Raw genomic sequence first — 22,287 nt, forward strand, 5'->3', positions numbered from 1 at the left:
AGATGGCCTCTTCTCTAGACATATGGAAATAGCGACCAAACTTGGGAGTCTATGTTGTGACTGATGCAAAAAAAAATTTAGGCGCCGACTACCTTGGTGAATATAGATGTATTTTCCAAGGAAAGACGTAGGGAAGAAAAAGCTAAGAATTAAGGTGTTGGGGGCAGGCTAAGGGAGAAAAAGAAGGAAATAACTATCAGAAGAGATGCAACAAAGTACCAATAGAAGAATTTACAGAGGCAAAATGTTACAACAATTCTAAGGCCTCTCCCTACACACCCACAACCACACACACCCCTACCTCCCTTAACACACACTTTAATCCCTAGTCACGCTGTTTAGCATAGTATAATTATTTTAGTCTCTAGACTTAGGAGCTTCTTAAGGTCAGAAGCCTTGACTAGTAGTGTATTAGTATTCCAACTGTATTGTTATTTCACGATGCCCAGCCCAGTAATTTGATCATTGTTAAAGCTTGGGGTACCTGGAAAGATAGAGTAGTATTTCAAAAGATGAAAGCAATATAGCATTACGAAAACTGATTCTTTGGAATCAGCCCATCTTGGTGTAACTAAATTCTACTGCTTAGAGATGGGGCGCTATCTGCTCCCATTCCCTCCCCAGGCTGTTTGCTTATCTACTAGTGATGTTTGTATTGCTATTGACAAAGAATTTTCTTGAACATTTTTCCATTTGCTCCTCTCACAACCCCATGAAGTAGATCCACATTATACAGATATGGGGGTGTGCTTTTCAAATTGCCTTGACCAGAATTACATAGCTAGTAAGTGGTCAGGCTAGAAATGAAACTCGGGTTTTCAGATTTCTAGTTCTAGTGCTGATCCTTCTCAAGCATAAAAGAGTAGTCACTGGGAAGGAAGGAAGGAAGGAAGGAAGGAAGGAAGGAAGGAAGGAAGGAAGGAAGGAAGGAAGGAAGGAAGGAAGGAAGGAAGGAAGGAAGGAAGGAAGGAAGGAGAGGAAGGAAGGAAGGAAGGAAGGAAGGAAGGAAGGAAGGAAGGAAGGAAGGAAGGAAGGAAGGAAGGAAGGAAGGAAGGAAGGAAGGAAGGAAGGAAGGAAGGAAGGAAGGAAGGAAGGAAGGAAGGAAGGAAGGAAGGAGAAGGAAGGAAGGAAGGAAGGAAGGAAGGAAGGAAGGAAGGAAGGAAGGAAGGAAGGAAGGAAGGAAGGAAGGAAGGAAGGAAGGAAGGAAGGAAGGAAGGAAGGAAGGAAGGAAGGAAGGAAGGAAGGAAGGAAGGAAGGAAGGAAGGTTGCAGAAAGGCGATTCTAAGATGGGAAGAAAACAGTGAAAATGCATAGCCATGATTAAGGAAGGCGGGTAACTGGCAGCAAGTCCTGAAAGAAGTGGATCAGGACAAGATGGATAGGAAACCAGGGTGAAATGAAAGATGAGGACTGGAGGAAGGGTGAAGCAGAAATTTGAAGATAGAGGGAAATGGGTATTATAACTGCCTGGCCACCAGGTAAACGTGATGCTGGTATGGAAACTGTAGAAGGTAATCATGTCTGATAAGCAGACGTTTGTGGTACCCCCATTTGCCACACATTTGTAATTCCTTAGCACTGTAACTGCTTGGAAACAGTGCAAGGAATCGCCCAAGTCAGGGTGGTTACAGGGCTAAGGGATTCTAAGATAATAGTTGGTCCACCCTGGGGAGTCTAGAACACTAATGTAGTCTAGGACAGTGGTTTTCAGTCTGTCCTTCAGAGCCTTAGAGTTCCACCAGTGAGTTATGTTGGGAGCCTTCCTCTAATTTTTTTCAAGACAAATTTTTATTTGTATATTACTTACTAGAGTCCTATTCAAATTCTCATTTGAAGAAAGTTCCTTATCTAAGAGAAAAGATTTTGTGTGTTACTGTGTGTTTGTTGTTTTTAAGTCACTAGCCTAAAAGAACAGGTGCTGAAGAGCCAGGAGTCTAAAGGATGGGAAAGAGCTAAGTCCCAGAAGCAAGGAACGGACCAGAGTGCATGTGATGAATGATCATGGAGAAGGAGAAAAGCCAAACAACTTTATTTAAAGGACCACTAGATTCACCCAGAATTCACCCTGGAGTGTAGACCTCCTAGGATCCTTCTGTGTCGTTTTCCTATGACATAGGCACCTCCATGGAAGAACATGAGTAGCTGTTTGTGGAGCCAAGTAAACAATCTCAAGTAATTGTAGTAGTAGTAGCATTCCTGAGCTAGGAATTGGCCTTTGTATTATTTTACCCAGACGGCTACATATGGTGATGCTGTAGCATACAAGATGCTTTCTTGTTGGGTTAAAGAAGAGCCTAAAAGTTTTTATAACAGTGTCTACAGTGCAGTGGTCCTTGGCTTTGGGATCAAACCTCTTGACAAAATAAGATGGAAAAGGAGAGCAAGGGGATAAGGAGATGAGAGAAGAGGAAGACACATGTATGCAGAGGAAGGGAAGAAGAGAATGCATCCGAGTAGAGTTTGTATAAACTTTGAGGAGTTCAGAGACCACCCTCCTCACCTTAAACTCTCCATCGACTTGAAGCTAAGACCTTATCAAGGTACCCCCAAAGAACAGCTTCCTATTCTGGAAGTAAGGAGTGGGGGTTCCAGGCAGAGGGATTTTGATAGACTTCTGGAAACCATGGCATTTTTACTTGGTTCTTGTCTGTTGCAAGCCTTCACATCCAACACATCAGTAACTATTGCCTGTTTCCTATTTTAATGCATCCATCTCTTGCCACTTGCGCTGCTGTCTCCCTAAGGTTGTGCTGGTACCTTACTTCCTTTCCTTGCTTTCTGTCTATTCTAGACGCTCCTTCCCCTTGCACATTTGCTTTCCCCTTACTCTTCTCAGTATCAGGATCACTTCAACGCTGCCTTCTTTTCTTGATGGCTTTGCTCAGGCCTTCTCTTTGGAAGGGTGGCTTCTGCTCACTTGGGTATACTAGCATGCCTGCTTCCATGCCGTTTTCCTCTCCATTCACCTTGCTTCTTACTGCTCCATAGCGTGTATTCTCATCCAGCTTGTCATCTGTTCCCTTGGATCCACCTTCCTCCACTAGAATGAGAGCTGCTTGAAAGCAGGGGCCTTCTATTACAAACTGTCCCCAGCACTAGAAGTGCTCGCCACACTCTGGAGATAATTGACAGATGAATGCTAGAGGGGGTACTAGAATGCATCCTGGAAAATGGCGGTCAAGATCATTGATTCTTAAAATTAGGTAGAGACGAGTCAGAAGATCTACCTCAGGAATGTTTTGCATGAAAGACAAAAGATGACCGACCAACTTTTCCACAGTTTTATAAGAAGGCCTGCATCAGTGGCAGGTAAGCAGTGACCTCTAAGGTTCATCTTCCAAGTGGAGGACTTACAGGGAGCACTCTGGCGCTGAGCATCCAGCAGAGTGAGGACTGATATGGCCGGATGACTAGAGCATCTCATTCTGAAAGATAATGACAGGGCTTACTGAAATCAAGATGTGCCTAGGCTCACTCTTGCTTTGTAGTCTGGGGACTGGCTCTGGATTATAGAATCTATTCCTAGATCGTAGACTATTTCCAAGGTAGGAATTGGCACACATACTGCCTGGACAGCTGCAAACGCAGACCTTACTGTTGCCTTCTTTGAGGAAATCTATATGTGTAAGTTCATGGGTGATGCTTTTCTGTGGAACAGATACAAGCAGAAGAAGGAGGTGGAGCATAGGTTGTCTGCACTGAAATCTGCTGTGGAAAGTGGTCAAGCAGATGATGAGCGTGTTCGTGAATATCACCTCCTTCACCTTCGGAGGTGGATTGGTATCAGCTTAGAAGAAATTGAAAGCATTGACCAGGAAATAAAGATCCTGAAAGAAAAAGACTCTCCAAGAGAGGTAAGCCTTGTCTTTGCCCACAGAGCCATGGAAAGCTGCCGCCAGAAGTTCGAACATTCTGCAGGAGTGAACGCAAATCAAAGGCCTTAGCTGGATGTAGTGGTGCACACTTAAATCCCAGCTACTCGAGAGACTGGAGGCAGAAGGATCCCAAGTCTGAGGTCTGACTGAGCTACACAGTGAGTTCAAATCCAAAGGAGTGACTTGAGATACAAAACAAAAGGTCTTACAACAAAAATTAGAAAACACTGGAAAAGTAGCTCAGTGATGGAGAACTTGTCTAGCATGGACAGAGCCCTCATTTTATTCCTCAGCACTGCAAACACTACATCTTTCTAGGTCTTCGTAAAAACATTGTTGACTTTAGGATACGTGGAGAAAGGCTTATGGTTCGCCAGGGTAGCTTTCTGCTTCCTTATGGCAGCTGTCCCTGGTACTCTCTAATCTAAGGCACTTAGTTGTAACTGGGTGGTAGCAAGGAAGTACTTTTCCTTCAAATTGGAACTGGTTTTGACTGTGGAAAGAAGGCCTAAGGAGGGAGGGCTGTTATAATCTACTTAATTATTGGAGAGAAGAGAAAGGCCAGCATTAGAGTAAGTGGGGGAGTAGAGGAGGAGAGAAAGCAGGAAGATGAAGCAAAGGAGTGGGGAATGTGTTTAGGTCCGGGAAAGACTTAGAACTTATTGCACACTGTAGACCAGTTGCACACTTGTAGACTAGGTGATCGTCCAGGTAGGAGCCAGTGCAGCAGGGCCATCTTCATGTGCAGAATGCCCAGAAGACTACTTTAAGCAATCTTGTGGAAGAGCTTTAGAGTAACTTTGTGCTCCCCCGTCCCGGAGCTGCTTTAAGAGTATATGCTTTGTGGCCACTTGCTCTCTGTACAGGATTCAACAGGAGCTGACTTGATCAGCCACCACAGTAGTTGATCCGGGTCCTCGCACAGCAGCTTTTTAGTTTGCCTTGTCCTCGTGAGCCTGGGAGCTCTCACTTGAGGAAAACACCAGCCTGGTCCTTCACATGGGATTTTCTAGCATGTCAAGGCTAAGGCTCTTTTGAGTCCTTCCCTGTCCCTGCCTTGCTGGGTGTATGTATTTTGGTTGTCTGTTTTGTTGTTTTTTTTTTTTTAAACCACTTCTCATGTGGTATTGAGTTGGGTTCTGGAAGCAATACATGAAAACCAAATGAGCACCTTCTACTTAACCAGACTTTTCCTTTTTTAAAGTTTTTTTTTAAGTTTTTTTTTGTTTTGTTTTGTTTTGTCTTGTCTTGCGAGGCAGGGTTTCTCTGTGTAACAGCCCTGGCTATCCTGGAACTCGCTTTGTAGACCAATCTGGCCTCAAACTCAAAGATCTGCCTGCCTCTGCCTCCCGAGTGCCGGGATTAAAGGCGTGCACTACCACCATCTGGTTCCTTATCTTTACTTTTTTCCAGCATGTCTGTATACCTTTATATAAGAATGGCTGGTCTACCCTTCCTCCCTTTACAGACATGAATCAGTCTCTAAAATACACTAGAGGGTCTCAGAAATTAACAGCATAATTACATTTGCAAAGGCTTTTGGAAGAAAGGTCTTAATTCTTTTCCACAGAAGGTCAGGCTGAAGGAACACAGCTCAGGGGTATATGTGGGACACAGCAGTAGGCTTTAGAATTTCCTTCTTTGGATGGGCCTATTTTGAAACCAAATGGTTTTTTTCTTGAGAGGACTAGCTCTCTCTCATTTTGGCAAAGTACTTAATACCTCTTAAGACTGATAAATAAAAGGAGCCATCAAGACGATTGATAACCTGAGTCTGTCCCCAAAAGCCATGTGATGGAAAGGAAGAACTGGCTCCTGCAAACCATCCTCTGACATTCACACGGAACTCTCCCCCACAAGAAAAAAATGCGTGGAAACCAAAGACACATAATAGAAAGGTGTAGACGTAAGTCACAAAGCAATCCCACACCAGTTTGGAATTATGATTAATAAAGGGGTTATGTATTTAAAGGGAAAACTTACAGATCACTGTCCTAGACAACAGCCCTCTGGCGACCAGGAACAGAGTCTAGTAGCCGGAAGAGAGAGAGAGAAAGAGAGAGAAGGGCTACTGCTGCATTTTTAAAGCAGAAGAAACCACGCCCAAGTGGACTGGTATCTTAAAGGCTATTGGCTGAAGAAGCAGAAGGAGCTCCCGCAGCAGAAAGGGAGTGAGTTTTGAGTGTAGAGCTTTTTCAGCACCAGAAGACTTGAAAGCCTATGTGATAAAATGGGTAAAATGACAAATGCACCTCTAAAATTAATTTTCTTCTTAGGAATCAACTTCTCACTCATCTCTTCCAGAGAAGCCTCCAATGAAACCCTTCATACTCACGCGGAACAAGGCTCAAGCCAAGTAGGTAGTGCTGCAGACTGCCCTGCCTTCGCAGCCCAGTTTTGAGGGTTCCATGCAATGCTCGGGTAAATTACAAAACAGACGGGTGGTTTTTTTTTTTTTCAAAGTCATGGCTTCGGCTGTGAATGATGTTCTTTTGGCCAAGAGCCTTCCTGATCCTTTCTCCATGACTGACCTCAGGAATTCCCTTCACATCAGGTTTTTAAAAAGCCGCTGTAACGCAGAAAGAAAGCAGTCAGTCGAATGCAGAATTGCATACTCTCCATGGTTTTTTCCTATTATTGACACTCTTCCTGCCTTCGTGAGCAACTCTCAGAAGGACATACCTGCCTGCCTGTGATTTAATTCTGCATTATTGACGCTGTTCCATGGGGCTGCAGGAAAGTATTCTCTCTCCACATTTCAGAACCGCCCCTGTCAATTGCTAATTGTGTCATTGTGGAGTGCTGGCCCTTGGGATCGCCTACCGGGAGATGACCCTGGGCTATCTACCTTCTCGATCTCATGAATGTTCTTGACTTTAGTGCTTCCTTATGGATGCCCCCTTTTCTGCATGGCTGGAGGAGATTGTACAGGTCCCCAAAAGATTCCATGTAGGGGAATGAGAAAGACATAAGCACCCGTCTCGCCATTAAAGAGGGAAGAGTCTGTTCGATATTACTCTGTTTGTTTTGTTCTCTGAATGGAATGTGGTTTTTGCAGAGTATTTGGAGCTGGTTATCCAAGCCTGGCAACCATGACGGTGAGTGACTGGTATGACCAGCATCAGAAGTATGGAGCATTACCAGACCGGGGGATAGCCAAGCCGACATCAGGTATGGAGTGGGGGAGGAAGATGGTTAACTGCTGGTTCCTTACACCTTCACAGCTAGAACCCGAGCAGAGGTGGTCTAAGTGGAGATACTGGCAAGAGTCACCTAGGCTATGTCATTTCACCATTGAAACAAACGGCAGATGATTCTCAGCAGTACTGTCTTCCAATCTCCAGTTCTGACATGAGAACAGCAGCCAGATAGCAAAATCAAAAGCCCACTTGTGGTAATGGCAGAGCAGATGGTATCATGCTGGTCCCTGGGCAGTCAAAACTTACAAACTGAACAAAATATTTTTAAAAGGGTAACTCCTTCCATGTATTTAGAAAGTGACCAGAAGCATGCATAAACTGGAGGGCAGGCCACACTTGGAAGGAGTGAAGGGAACTTAAAATGCCTGGAAAGCAGGAGTTCTGATGTTCTGTGTTCTTGCTGCCCAGTTTGGTAATTAGATCATAGGAGGTACTCAGAGGATTCTTTGAAAGGGAAAGATGGGCAAAGGGAAGAGCAATGTGTGTATGTATTATGTAGCAGGAAAAATGTCGCAAACAGGCATGGGGTGACCAGTTCACTTCCCGCCACTTAACAGGTGAGACATTGTCCACCCTCTGAGCCTTAGTTTCCTTGTCTCGTTGACTCTCTTAATTTTGTGAAGGAAGCATTCTAATCTCCATGGAGATAATGGTCTGTAAGAAGTGAATTAGCCTGCCTTAAGTAATACAGTGGCCAGGCTCTGATTTAAATTCAGGCCTTTAACTTTCCAGTGTTAGTGCTCTTTCCAGTAGTGCAAACACACACACATACACATGCACACGCACACACAAGCAGTGGCCATTTGAAAGGTGTCCTGTTTGGCTTTTTTAAAGCTTTTCACCTCTGGGTATGCTGCACTTTCATTACATAGCATAACTAAAAGTCAGATAGAAATCTGTAGACTTACTGACTGAGGAATGAGAACACTGAGTTAAGGTGACCATAGCAACTGCAAAGTGATGAAAGATGTTCTAAAAAGAAGAGACACACACAGGGGGAGCCCTAATTAACCGGAGAATTTAACTGTTAGCAATGCAACAGAGATAAACAGGCATGTTGGTTCCAAACAGTTTCATGGTCTTCTAAAATTAAAAGTTACTATTCTCTAGAGGACAGAAATTCCAAATCTCTAATCCAGATGCTCTTCAACTTACCACAGGGCTACATCTTGATTAACCCGTGGTATCTTGAAACTATCCTGTCAAAATATCTTTAGGAGCTAGAGAGGTGGCTCAGCAGGTAATGCTGCTGCCACAGAACCATGAGAAGTGGAGGTCAGATGCCTTGCACCCATGGGAATCCTAGGTGGATATGCTGGTCTGTAATCTCAGCATTCCATGAGGCACAGAACAAGCTAGTCAACTAGACTAGCTGAAACAGCGAGCTCTGGGCTCAAATGAAGGACCTTACTCCAGTATATGAGCTGGGGCAGCACCATCGACCTTTGGCCTGTACATGCACATGTGTGCGTACACTCCACACACATGTAAAAAATGCCTTTACTACATTTAGCCCACTGAACCTCGCAGCTTAGCAGTATAGCACTATGGAGCAGGCTTTGAACTATTTCCACTTACAGCACCTTTTTATCCGGGAGGTTTGTATGGGTCTGTATGTATGTAAAAATAGGTAGGCTTGTGCCATTGAGATGGTCCCGCAGGTAAAGGTGCATGCTGACAACCTGACTTTCATCCCCAGGACCCATAGTGGAGAGAGAATCAGTTCACATGTATGCTCTCATAAACATACACAGGCAGAGAATTAATAAACTGTTTATTTTTAAAGACATTTTTTGTTATGTGTGTCTGCATGGGGATGTGTGCTTTCCATGCAGGCATGAGGACCTGAGTCAGCCCCTAAAACGCAGGTTTTTCAAAAAGCCCCGTGTGGTAGTGAATGCTCTGTCCTTCCAGAGCTGGGGAGGCAGACAGGAGGATCTCCAAAGCTCATCGGTGAGCCAGGCTAGTCAAATTGGTGAATTCCATGGTCATTGAGAGACTTTTCTTTGAAATATCTAAGGTGGAATAATTCAGGAAGATGCTCGGTGTCAACCTCTGGTCTCTGTGTACAGGTACACATATTCCCCACACGGGAAATAAAGCACACAGAGAGCAAAAACAGGAACTCTTGTTCATCTCCCATTAGAAACAACAGGAGCCAGAGACAGCATCTTAAAGTGCCCAGGGAAGATGGGAAATTGTATCCCTAGTAAACAAAGTGAAGACATGCTCCAAGGTGTGGTCAAGACGAAGGTGTTTCTCACTGTGTGGGGGAGGGAGCACAGCTGTCCAGAGGAGTCTAGAGCAGGGAGAGAAGTGGTGGACTGAACATGGCCAGCAGACTGGACCAGACACGGAGAGAAGAAAATGAACAGCCAGATGAAAAAAAAATGACCCAAAAAGATCTTAATTAAATACTTCACTAAAAAAGATCTGCAGATCTCCGTATCCCGGCATTTAAATAAATGAAAAAAGTCGGCCAGCACTCATCTATTGGAAGTGGCCAAACGCAGAACACCCTAAGTGTAAATAAAACAAACCTTCAAACGAGAAATCAAGGATCGATGATCTTAGCACAGCTGCCTACTGTTAATAGGAAATTGTGTATTTTAGAATACAAAAATTTAAGTATTACCAAAAATGAAAAAGCACTGTAACCATGTACCATATTAACAGTAACTACAGTGATACTAGATGAAGCCGATTTCAAGAGAACAGGATAATTTAAAAGATCATTTCAGACTGATAAAAGAAAGGGGCAGTTGCCCAGGAAGACACTTGAACTATAACTGCAAGTGCCTGTTAACAAGCTTCAGACACAGGAGGACCAAAGTAATCAAATGGAGAAAGAGACAAACCTACAGTCACAACTGGGGTTCTGCTTTGAGTTCCACATGTTGAAAGCATGATCTCCGGTGCTGCAGGTAGGGCTTTGGGTAGTGAATGGATCCGGGGTCTTTGACTTCATCAGTGGAATAATCGATTGGTAGGTTCATAATTTGGGGGTGGGGGCCTTGTTGAAGGGAATAGCTCCTTGAGGGCCCCTTCTCTCATGCTCCCACTCCGGTCCCTGGCTACCATGAAGCAAATAGCTTTGCTCCAACACATGCTCCTCACCATGATGTTCAACCTCACCTTGGACCCAAAGTTATGGGGGCAAATTATGAAGAATTGGAGCAATGAGTCAAAACAGCTCCAATTATTTTATTTTCAGCTATATTGTCAGTAGTGGGAAGCTGACCTACACAATTGAAAATATTAATACCTTTTTAGTAATTTATAGAATTATGTACTAGTAAGGCTCTAGAAAAATCTGATCGACACTGTCAGTCACCATACACTATTTGGCATTTATAGAACTATGTCCAACAACAGCAAAAGAAACATTTTCAAATACACATGACACATTCAACATAGAGGCCATCAGAATTTTCAAATGATTTTCAGAATCGAAATCACAGTGAATGTGTTCTTAGACCATAACATACCTGGGGAGTTCCCCAAATTTCCAGGAATTAACATGCCTTTAAGTAACCCATGAGCCAAAGGAGAATTACACTGGAAGAGCGCCAGAATTGGAGGAATACAATTGAAGCTGTGCTCGGAGGGGAGTATGTATGATGTTGAAAATGCAATGCTGGGGAGGAAAGACAATGAAACCAGCCCTGAGATCCTACTTCAGTAAGGTGGGAGCAAAGGAAACAAGAAGTAAGCTCAACTGAAGGAAACAGGAAAGATGGGAGGTCTAAGAGAGTTAGTTGGTTCCACAGAAGTTGATTGAATATAGGCATACTACTCTGACCCCAAGGTTTCACTTCTTAGTGTAGACTAGTTGTTCTCAACCTTCCTAACACTGCGACCCTTTAATACAGTTTCTCATGTTGTGGTGACCCCCATCCATACAGTTACTTCCTTACTGCTTCCATAGCTGCATTTTGCTGCTATGACTATTGGAGATGCTGGATATCTGATGACGTGACCCACAGGTTGAGAACCACTGGTATACACCCAAGGGACAATGTGCCCATAAAGTATGAAGCCATAGCATCCTCGTTTTTAATAGCCCAGTGTGGATACAGTATGCCTGGGTGCCCGTACATTCCAGAATGGATAAGCAAGTTTTGGAGGATTCACATGATGAGCTGCTGTGCTAACTAGCTGGAGTGATAAGTGTGGCTGACGCACACCTAATTGTGTGTGGAAAGGCCAAATACAAAAGCATGTATACAGTGTGATTTCATTCGCATGATGTTCAAAACAGGAGAAACATGTTGTATGTGCTGATTAAAAGCCAGTATAGTATTTGCCTTTAGTTGGGGATCAGAAATGCAGCTGGGCTTCTGCAAAGTTAGTGTTTTATATTTCTGTCCGGGGACCAGTTACACGAGCCTGCTAAGTATGTGACGATTCACTGGGCTGCATCCACATTGTCTTTTACTTTTTTACATATGTTTATACTTAAAATGCGAAATAAACTTGAACGCTACAACACAGATAGATGACAGTGAATCCCTGTGACCCACAAAGTAAAGATAGGAAAAGGCAGGTCATCTATGCACATATGAGCAGGTTACTGGCGTCTGTGCTGGAGGCACCAGGAGCTAACTACCTGGAAAAGCGAAGAATCATGAGTTTCAAAGTAGCGTAGTCAGTAACCGCAGCAGTGAGGCCAGTTTCGGAACAGCACTTGGAAGGAGGGAAGGTTTTGCTGTTGGGTAAACTCTAAGCCAATGTGGTGAGATGGCTGCCATCTTTTCATGCCAAGCACATGAAAAGCACGCATGATTAGACAATCTGTAGGAGTAGAGTTCCAGCCCTTAATGAGCTCTTGGAATTAAGCCACCTGGTCTCGCAAGGCAGGGCCTCCCTCCCTACACAATAGTGTCTCCCAACTCATTTTAAAGCGTTCTTTCAGACTTGTTCTTTCTTGTTTTGCTCTGTTTTGTGTTGCTACAAGTAAAATCAAAATTTGTGAGGACAAGAGCCAGAGAGAAGAAAGAGAAGGGTCACGTAAAAGTGAGAGAGAACCAGACTGGGTATCTATTCTAGAAGCCATACTTCTCCACTGTGGGGGAAAGCAGCAGAGTGGAGACCCTGGGAAACTGGATAACCACCTTGATCACAAGCCTCCCTAAAAGTTCAGAAAAACTTCACATAGAAGTTAGCAACACATTGTGATTGTGGTCGGAGAGCTCTGAATATAACTTTTAAGTAGATGAGTTGTGGGACATGTATATTATATTTCAGAATTAAAAGGAAAATTACCAAGATCAAATCCCACACAGAATTAAGGGGCTAAAAGAGATATTTGCAAACACTCCAGAAGGCTAGGCGAACAAAAGGCAGGAGGGACCCTAGCGCTTGGGACGTGGGGGTAGGAACAACTAGGTACAAAGCCATCCTCAGCTACCCAGTGTTCCAGGCCAGCCTTGGCTATAGTGAGACCTGTCTCACAACACAAAATACAGCAAAACAAAAATGAACAAATATGAAAGAATATTATAGAATGGGTTGTAAAATACTATTTGAAAAGTTGCATTGACTACAGAGGAGCCATCTGAAATGGGGTAGAGAGACTTGGCAAAGCTGAAGTAGAAGGAAAGAAAAATGAGTCCAAACCGAAAATGTCTTACCAGGTAAAAAGGAAAAAAAAAAAAAGAACATCAACAACAACAAAAAGACGAAAATCAAAACAGAGATGATGAGGAGTTGGAAGAGAAGAAAATATGATCAAAATATTGTATGAAAAAATAGCTTAAATATTTTTTAAACAAGGAAAACTATAAAGAAACTGATAAAGAGGATTTTGGATAAAATGACATATTAAAAACAGCAAAAAGAGCTGCCGTATGGATGATGGGATTATCTAAACAAGAAAGCCTGTCATTCAGGCTGAGGCAGAGGCCAGCCTGGGCTACATAGAAAGTATAAGGCCAGCCTCCAGGGTGTAGACCCTGTCTGAAAAAATAAAAACCAAACAAATAAAAAACATTATATTCCTGAAATATTTCACCCAGAATGACTAAGACTAGTTCAAATAAATTTTTAAAACAATTAAATGTCATAGACATCTCAACATTTTGCACATGATTTACATCTGAGGGGAAAAAAGTCTTAGCTTACCTGTGAACTATGACATGCTTCATGCTGTGAAAAAATAAAGTAGCAAATATTTAAGATCCCCAAAGAGGAAAAAATAGGACCAAGAATATTGTATCTGATAAAAACTCTTAAAATAAAGTATCAAATACTTAATATCCCCAAAGAGGAAAAGTAGGACCAAGAATATCGTATCTGATAAAAACTCTTAAGTATAAAGAGTACTGATGGTTTTTTAAATCCAGGAACTAAAAGTTACTATTCCCATGATCCCTCCCTGAAGAATTTGCTAGAAAATGAGATTCAGACAACCGCAGTAGTGGGAGCCATTGGTGGTGACTGGAGGACAGTTATTCTCAGAAGCAGTACTAAGTGGGAGCTAAGGAGGAATGAACGTGTAATACAACTATGTCTCAAAATGAGGAAATGAGAAAGGTGTATGCAAAGAGCCCCAACAGCCCTCAGTGATTACGCTGGTGGCGGTGTTAGTATAATTAACTATTCAAGGCTGTACGATATAAGGGAGTACAGATGAGTAATTGCCTGATAGTCTTACTCTGTCCTGTCTTTGAGAACTAGGGATTTTTCAATTTAAAAAGGAAGTTAACAGCAAGCAATGGTGTATGTAATCCTGATATAAACACATAAAAATGTATATTTTATAATAAATGCACAGACCTTTGCTTTAGGAAAGACTAGAAAAGACTAGAAAAAAGTGGCCTAGTAGTCACCATACCTGCTAGTCTAAATTGTGGCACTGAAGTACCATTCCCAGCCTGATACGGTGGCATTGGCCTGGAATTCCAGCTCTCAGAAGTAGCAAGTAAAGACAACGTGAGATCAAGGCTAACCTGCTCTCCACAGTGGGGTTCTGTCAAAAACAAAAGAAAAGAAAAAAATTCCTATCAAAAGAAAGCTGAATGTCTCAGAGAAATAGCTGTTTCTAATTCTGAAGAGAAATAGTCAAGATAAAGTTAGATAATGTGTTAAGAAGGATCGGGAAACTTCCATTTCCGCTAGCCAGTTTGGCTTCAGAAAAGATAATTGGGGTTCAGGGATGTAGCTCAGTGATAGAGACTCCTGCTTAGTAAGTACAGTGCCCTCTGTTTGCCCCACCCCCGGGACCACTGGAAGAGAATGGAGGCTGCAGTTGGAGCTCAGAGCACCCACTCAGTGTTTATGAAGCTTTGGGTTCATTCCCCTGTACCCCATACAAAAACAGCAGTTATCAGTAGCTCTAATACATGTAACAACCAAGCCTTTCTTACCAAATTGTTCCTGAATTCTTAATTGACATAGGAAAAAAAATGTATAAGCTTACAGGTGTCATTCAATGTTTCAGTATATGTATATATTGTATAATGTTTTCAAATCAAGATAAACATAGCTGTCTCCACAACCATCATTTTATTTAATTAAAAAAATAAAAATAGAAATATCATGTGATCTAGCAGTCCCACTACTGGGCAGATATCCAAAAGAAAACATTCAAAGTCCTAGCTTTTCTCTTCTCTTTTTGTGGCCGTAGGGGTGGAACCTTGGGCTTCACATATGCTAGACAAGCACTCTCCTCTGAGCTTAACCTCCAGGCCTCCCATAGCTCTTATTAGTTAGCACAATTTAAGGTTACCATTCTATGCAATAGAATACCAAAACTGGTCCTCCAGTGTAACTGTAACTCAGTACCCATTGACCATGCTTTTATCCATCCCTCCTGCTCCTGTACTCTTTCCAGCCTCTGGTAACCAGTGTTCCTCTCAACTTTTTTGCTATCAATCTTTTTGATTCCGTGTATGAGCAAGATCATGCAGTACTTTCCTTTCTATGGCCGGCTTATTTCATTTCATGCTCTCCAGTTCCATCCATGTCACTTCAAATGACAAGATGCTCATCCTTTTGAAGTCTCTGAATAGTATTCCCTCATGTACTTGTAACACATTTTCCTTATCCATTCTTCAGATGATGGACACTTAGGTTGATTGCTTTTTTTTTTACTGTGAGTGAACATGACAGTGGTTAATGTCTTCTTGACGGACTGATGTCATTTCTTTTGGGTATTTGCCCAGTAGCAAGATTGCTAGATGATATGGTAGTTCTGCTTTTCATTTTTAGGTAGCTTTTCTACTGTTTCCCACAGTGAGAATACAATGTTCAAGTGTTCTTTTTTCCCCACATCCTTTCCAGAATTTATGTTTTCCATTTTTGATCATAAGCTTTCTTTTTTTTTCTTTTTTTTCAAGACAGGGCTTCTCTGTAGTTTTAGAGCCTGTCCTGGAACTAGCTCTTGTAGACCAGGCTGGCCCCGAACTCACAGATCCACCTGCCTCTGCCTCCTGAGTGCTGCATTTAAGCCACCACCGCCCTGCTGATCATAAGCTTTTTAACTGAAGTAAAACTGAGTCTTATTGTACTTCTGGCTTGCGTTTTTCTAGTAACTAATAATATTAACCATTTCTTCATATATTTATTGGTTATTTGTATGTCTTCTTGTGAGAAACGTCTACTTAAGTCTAGTAAGTCTAGTGAGCATTTTTAAATTATATTATTTGGAGGGTTTGGTTTCTTTGTTTTTATTTTTGTTTTGTTTTGTTTTGTTTGCTATTGTATATTCTGGATATATGCCCCTTAATAGATGCAGGCTTTTCTCCAAACTTGCAGGTTGCCTCTTTACTGTTGATTTTTTTTTTTTTTTTTTTTTTTTTTTTTTTTTGCTGTGCAGAACCTTTTATTGCAGTTTGAGGTGATCCAATTTGTCTATTTTTGGTTTTGTTTCCAATGCTTGAGGCGGGGGACGGGGGGAGGTCTTATCAAAAAAGTCCTTGCAGGCCAGCAAGATGGTTCAGCTGGTGAAGGCATTTGCCACACAAGACTGATGGCCTGAGTTCTGTCACCAGAGCCTACATGGTGGAAGGAGAGAAACACCCCCCACAAGTTGTCGTTTTGTGGCAAACCTCCCCCTCAGAAACACACTAAATAAATAAAATAGAAAAACAAAGAAATCAGTTTTAAAACCCCTACTTCTTCCAATGTCTGAAGTGATTTCTCCTGTTTTCTTCTAGTAATTTTATATTTTCAGTCTGATATTTGACTATTTTCAGTAGGTCTTTTGTAACTGAACAATAGAGATCTAGTTTCATTCTTCTGCATATAGACAGCTAATTTTCCCACACCATTTCCTGCAAAAACTGTTCCCTGGGTGTGTTCCTAGCGCCTTTGGTGAAGATCAGTTGGCCATAGCTTCTTGAATTTACTTCTAGGATCTCCTCTTATGTGTTCCTTTGGTTCATATATCCGTTTTTAGGTCATTACTATGCTAGTTTTGTTATTATGACTTTGGTGAATATGATAGGTGGTGCTTCTGTGGAAACCACTGGCTTTAACCCCTGCGGACTATAGGCTTCCGAAGCCCAAGCTCCAGCCAACTTCTGCGTGAAACCGCTGAACTTGTAGTACATGTTGCCTGAGCCCAGCTTCACACAGCCGCTGCCTATGCGACCGCCCTGTTATTATGACTTTGGTGTGTGTATGTCTGTTTCCGTTTGTCTGTGTGTGTGTGTCTTTGTATGTATGATTTGTACATGAATGTGCATCTAAGTAGAGACCAGAGGTTGACATCAGGTGTCAAGTGTCTTCTTCAATTGCTCTCTATTTTTTTGAGACAGACTCTCTTTTGAGGCTGACTTGTCAATGAGCACCAGAGATCTGCATGTCCTCCTCCCCAGTGCTGGAAATGGGGTCATGTATTGTTGTGTCAGTGCTGGGGATCTGAACTCGGGTCCTTATGCTTGTGCAACTAGCATTTACTGACTGAACTATCTCACCAGCCCAAAACATACATATTTTTCTTAGAAAATCCTGTGGGTGTTGTATTATTGAGATGTGGACAGAGATAAATATGAGGAAGTTTATTTAATGCAAAATTACTGGAAACCTGAAGACCTACAGCAATTAAATTCAAACTCTTGTTTAAAAAATTATCAAAGAATGTGAAATTACAAAAAACACTCAAGTCAAATATCGGAGTGAATGAGACTGTCCATGAAACTATTTCTTTCATTTGATTCTTAAGCATGGTTGACAGTGTAAGAATTCTGTAACATTACCAAATCCAAGGAAAAGTAAATACATGGAAAGATTGTGTGACTATAATAAAGGAAGTTGGGGCTAGTAAGATGACTCAACAATTAAGAGCACTCACTGCTCTTGTCTGCAGGAGCAGGTTCAGTTCCCGGCACCCACGTGGTACCTCACAACAACTTGTATCTCCAGTTCCAGGGCATCTTCTGCCCTCTGAGGGCTCCTGGTGCTCATAACCCTTATGGAGATACATATACCTAATTTCTTTAACCTTAAGAAATGAACGGAGCAAATTGGTAGAGAAATCATTGCCTATAATGCTACATACATCTCTGGAAATTCACAAATCATATATATTTCTTAACTTCTGTGATCTCAGGTTTCTAGGGCTTTTATTGTTGCTGGTGGGTAGGATTGTGGGGGTTATTTGTTTGTTTTTGTTTTGATGAAGGGGTTGTTGGTCATTTAGCAAGATTCCCGAAATAGAATCCGTTAGTGAAGGACACCTCTATGATCTTGGTTTCTCTGGAAACTTCTGGAGGCATCTTTACTTGCTACCATTGCATAGCATGTAATATATTCAGTAATAGACATGTTCTTCCCACTCGTGCCGTCCCTGAGCTAGCTGTGCTCTGTTCTCATTGTCTGGGGTTGTGCTCAGAACCAAGCTGAGCTCCCCTAATGTTGTTGTTTTTTTTTGTTTTTGTTTTTGTTTTTGTTTTTTTTTTTTTGGTTTTCTTCTATTTCTCTCCCGTCTATCTCATTTTCCTGTGCTAGCTGATTTGAAAAGAGCAGCTCAGCAGCAGGAAGATCAAGAACAAAAGGATGACGAGGGTGACGAGAAAACTCTGCACAGACTGCGAGAGTGGGATGACTGGAAGGACACCCATCCCAGGGGCTATGGCAACCGACAGAACATGGGCTAATCTGCCTGAAGGGCGAAAGGACAACATGGTGCACACCAAGGACAACCTCAGCAGGGTGCAGTGAAGGCAGCCGTGTGGAATCTTGCTTTGCATTCTGTAGTGTCAAATAATTGCTTGTACCCTAGGTAATGACCAGAGATTTTGTTTGGCTTTGTTAGTTCTCATCATGATGTAATATGATTTCTCAAGTGGTCAGAGCATTAACAGCTCTATATAATCTATGACAATATGAATTCATTCTCTTCAAAAAGTAATAAAAACCCCCTCTATTATGTGGGCCTATGCACAGACGTGGGTATCAGCTGGTTTTGTTGTTTGTGGGAGAGCAGCAGGGCTTGGCAGTGGGTCTCTGAGCATCTGGAAGTCCTTGTCATGTGCCTTCATTCTGAGCAAGAGTCCTGAACTACCCATGCTTTCTCCTTGCCGCTAGGTGTGGTATGGGCCCTGTGGGCATCACCCATGCTCTGGAATAACGCTGTGCAAGAAGAGAAGGCACAAGAGTGCCTCTGCTGCAAGGCACTGGTTTCAGAAATTATAGCTGTGGGTGAAGGGACCCTTAAAGAATTAGTCTCATGAGTAAGTTGTTTCACGCCAGTGATCTCAGCACTTGGGAAGTAGAAGGAGGAGGCTCAGAAGTTCAAGGCCATCCTTAACTCCCCTTAACTCCGTAATGAGTGAGACCAGCCTCAGCTGCATGAAACTGTCTCTAAATAAAGAAAAAGCCTCTGTTATCAAACTCCTACCTACCTAGTCCTGGCACTGACCATGAGAAATGGGAGCTCCAGAGAGGATGCTCTGAAGACTCATCCTTTATCCTCCCGAGAATATTAGCCTAAGTCTTAAGATGAAAGGCAGCCACCTCCAGCCTCATTGGACCTCCTTGTCTGTGTGGCTCCATCCCTGGCCCGGCGGGAATGTATGCCTCTGTTAGCTGGCTGTTTAGTATACTCCTGCTGATCAGATACGTAGATGCCGAGAAGAGGGAATGGCGCCCGTGATGCTGAAAGTAGGAACTTTCTGGGATGGAGGGGTTGGTACCTCCTAAGAGCAGTCTATGATCTGCTTAGAGAACATCCTTTTGTTCTGTGGCTCCGGTCCACTTTGGTTTCCTCTGAAGAGGAAGATGACTCAGCCCTCCTTTTCTAGCTCCTGCAGTCTAGCTTTGCAAAGACTCAACTCCCTCTTGTTTATGGGGTGGGAAGTGGAGGGCTGTCAGGTGCTGAGGAGGAGGCTGTTTCGTGGGTGGCGACAGCAAGAAGGCTACCAATAATATATTTGTCTACTTCCTAATAAAGGATCCATCTCCCCCTCACAGGGAGGCTCCTGAAGCTGGTAGAGCGTGCCTGAGATTTCCTCCAGAGCCAGAGCAGTGTTCTCAGCCCAACTCCGGTTGTTGACAGGCTGACTCTAGCCGCAGCTTTGTCGTCTGCCCTTTGAACCCTACCCAGTAGTTTAGTTATTTACAGACTAGCCAGTTTGACAGACAGCTTTGTCCGGGTCCTTATAAGATTGTCCTTTGTGTAGCCTCCAGCTTCATTGAGCCTCCACACACATGGAGCTCAGGAGGCAGGCCACACAAAGTAGGTCCTAATCCTGGCTTTGACAAGAGGAACCTGTGTGACTTCATGCATTAAAACCCCAAAGTGTCTTCCTTCAGTTGATGTAGAGGTTGTCTCCTAGGTCTGGGATGATGAAGTGAATCGTGGCTACCACTGTCATAGGCAGCTAGAGGGTAAGGCTTTCATGCTGGTATCAGGGCCATGACTGGTCTGTCCAGTAGGCAGGAAAGGGAAGTGGGCAGGTAACAGGCATTTGCTATGAGCCACTTGACCCACTATCAACACAAAAGGCCTTGCAAAGGCAGGAATACTGCCCCATGCTACAGAACAAGATGCACCAAGCAGAGTGGTTTCCTCAAGCCCACCCTGGGTTTCTTATGCTTTTAATCACGAGTCTTTGGGCAACTTCCTGGTGGGAACATCCTTAAAACTAAAACCGCCATTTAAACACCACTGGAACTCTCCAGGCCCCCTCTCAGTTGACTCAGCAAAGAAAAGGTTGTGCTAAAGCCAGAGGGAGGTGGTGAGCAACCCTTCTTCCTCCGTTCTCCTCAGCACTCTGTGCCTGACGCCTCACTGCTCAGAAACCAAAAAAGCACCACCTTCTCTACTCCCACCAGAGCCAGGCCTTCCAGGGTCTCGGAGGCAGCTGGTCTGGGTGAGTTCCAGGAACCAGACTTCTCGACTTCTCGATGCTCTTGACAGGTTAACAATACTGCTTATCATGCGCATATTCATATATATATATATATATATATATACTGGTTTTGTTTTTATTTTCGTTCTCATATCCTGTCAGGCAAGATACATATCTTTATTCTCCAGTGAAGGAAACCGTCTCAGAGATGAATCAGTGACTTCTCACTGTCACTCAGCTAAGCAAACCATGTAGATGCTTAAGTTGAGGGAAAGCATTGGCCTTCTCTGGCTCTCACGTAGAGGGCAGTTCAATCTGCAAATGGCAGCCCAGTGCCCTGTGCACACTGAGGAAGCTGAGGTAGGAGGGTTTCAAGTTCAAAGCAAGCCTGAACTACATAATGAGATCCTGACTGGCAAAAGAAGCAAAAGTTCAATGTGGTGGGACACAAGACTTGGAAGTGGAGGCAAGCAGATCAGGAATTCAAGGTTGGCATTAGCTACATAGTATTGAAGCCAGCCTAGTAACACTGTCAAAAGAAAGAAAAGTGGGTCCTGAGGGAGAAACATAAGGCAAGGTGTGGGTGGGGGAGTCCCATTCATCTTTTATCTTTTCCATTTTTTTTTCCTCTTGAGTGGCCTTAAATTCTTGCCTCAGCTGAGCACTGGAATTCCAGATGTGCACCGTCATTACCAATGTGAAGTAATGTTTCCCATACTGAAATGTCCCGGGCACTCTGGCACCTCTCAAGACCCTCTTGAGAAAGACACAGCAGGGGGCCAAAGGGATGATTCACATCCGAAAATAATGGTGTTCTGGGTTAGTTTCAATTCTTGGGAATCTGTCACCTGGAACAAAATGTTTCCTTTTGTCATTTAAAGCTACTTGAAAAGGAGGGACTTTTAAAACTAAAATTAGTTCTCTGGTATCTGAACTCCAAAAGAGCTGCCTCTTCCACTTCCTTTTGGCCTCAGGTTGGCACATAGGCACAGTTGGCACGTTAGCACCCATCCTGGCGGGTCAGCCTACAGCAATTGTACATTGTTACCACGGTCTCCTTGCAAAACAGCCGTCTTCTCCACCTGCACGGCATTTCCCCAGATTCCTTTCTGCCTACTGCACAGCTAGGCTACACATCAAGCAAGGCAGTTTACTCCAGTTTCCGTGCCAGGGATGTTGGAGCTCTAGCCCCAACTTGTCACCCTCTTAGCCCCTCAGAGACACAACCCTTCTTACCCCTGGAGTGAGGAGCACAGGAAACAAACACGCGAAAGCAGGTAATCCTTGCTTTTTAATGCTTTGCAGCGTGTACTTCAAAGAAACTTCCTATTTGAAATAATGTGTGCACACAATAGTGAATGAGAGGGTATGATGAAGCTTCCTTCGCCTATCAGACAGCTTCAAGGGTTACCCACAACTCACTATTGACCTTCCTCCATACCAACCCATTATTGACCTTCCTCCATACAAATTCTATTGACCTTCCTCGATACCAACCCATTATTGACCTTCCTCCATACCAACTCTATTGACCTTCCTCGATACCAACCCATTATTGACCTTCTTCCATACCAGCTCACTATTGACCTTCCTCCATACCCACTCACTATTGACCTTCCTCCACACCAGCTCATCACTGACCTTCCTCCTGAACGGAGTAAGAAATGGAGAGCACCAGGTGCAGCACAGATTTTATGATATGGGGAATTGTTCATTGTGTGCTATGATACTTTTAAAAAGTACGTTTTACTGTAACCCAGTATGGCCTCAAATCCCCAGGCTCAAGTGATTCTCCTTGCTTCAGCCTCCCGGAGGCTGGAACTATGTGCATGCGCTACCAAGCCCAGATTGTGCAGGTTTTAAAGGGGCATTTGGATCTCTCAGAGATACCTTCTAAAATATGGGTATTCGGAA

The 22,287-nt window shown here is 43.2% G+C and overlaps 2 protein-coding genes across 2 annotated transcripts; one reads left to right on the top strand and one right to left on the bottom strand.

Annotated features, from left to right (window-relative positions):
• Positions 1-3,658: 3,658 nt before the first annotated feature.
• Positions 3,659-18,465, top strand: LOC121444949 (immunoglobulin-binding protein 1-like; the record flags this gene model as incomplete). The annotated part of the gene is made up of 4 exons (XM_041646904.1): positions 3,659-3,854; positions 6,152-6,231; positions 6,934-7,046; positions 18,029-18,465. Coding segments are annotated over 4 exons (538 nt in total), but the record flags the coding sequence as incomplete, so codon positions are not given.
• Positions 16,470-16,698, bottom strand: LOC121444955 (cytochrome c oxidase subunit 7A-related protein, mitochondrial-like). The gene has a single exon (XM_041646911.1). The coding sequence runs from the start codon at positions 16,627-16,629 to the stop codon at positions 16,483-16,485; it is 147 nt and encodes a 48-aa protein (XP_041502845.1). The 5' UTR covers positions 16,630-16,698; the 3' UTR covers positions 16,470-16,482.
• Positions 18,466-22,287: the final 3,822 nt, after the last annotated feature.

The sequence above is a fragment of the Microtus oregoni genome, unplaced genomic scaffold, assembly GCF_018167655.1.
Source record: "Microtus oregoni isolate MIOR12 unplaced genomic scaffold, Mior012 000150F_ref0000365, whole genome shotgun sequence".
In the NCBI taxonomy this organism is placed as follows: Eukaryota; Metazoa; Chordata; class Mammalia; order Rodentia; family Cricetidae; genus Microtus; species Microtus oregoni.

Bases quoted from the DNA above. Each gene is read 5' to 3' on its own strand.
- LOC121444955 (XM_041646911.1), bottom strand. From the start codon at position 16,629: ATGTACTACAAGTTCAGCGGTTTCACGCAGAAGTTGGCTGGAGCTTGG.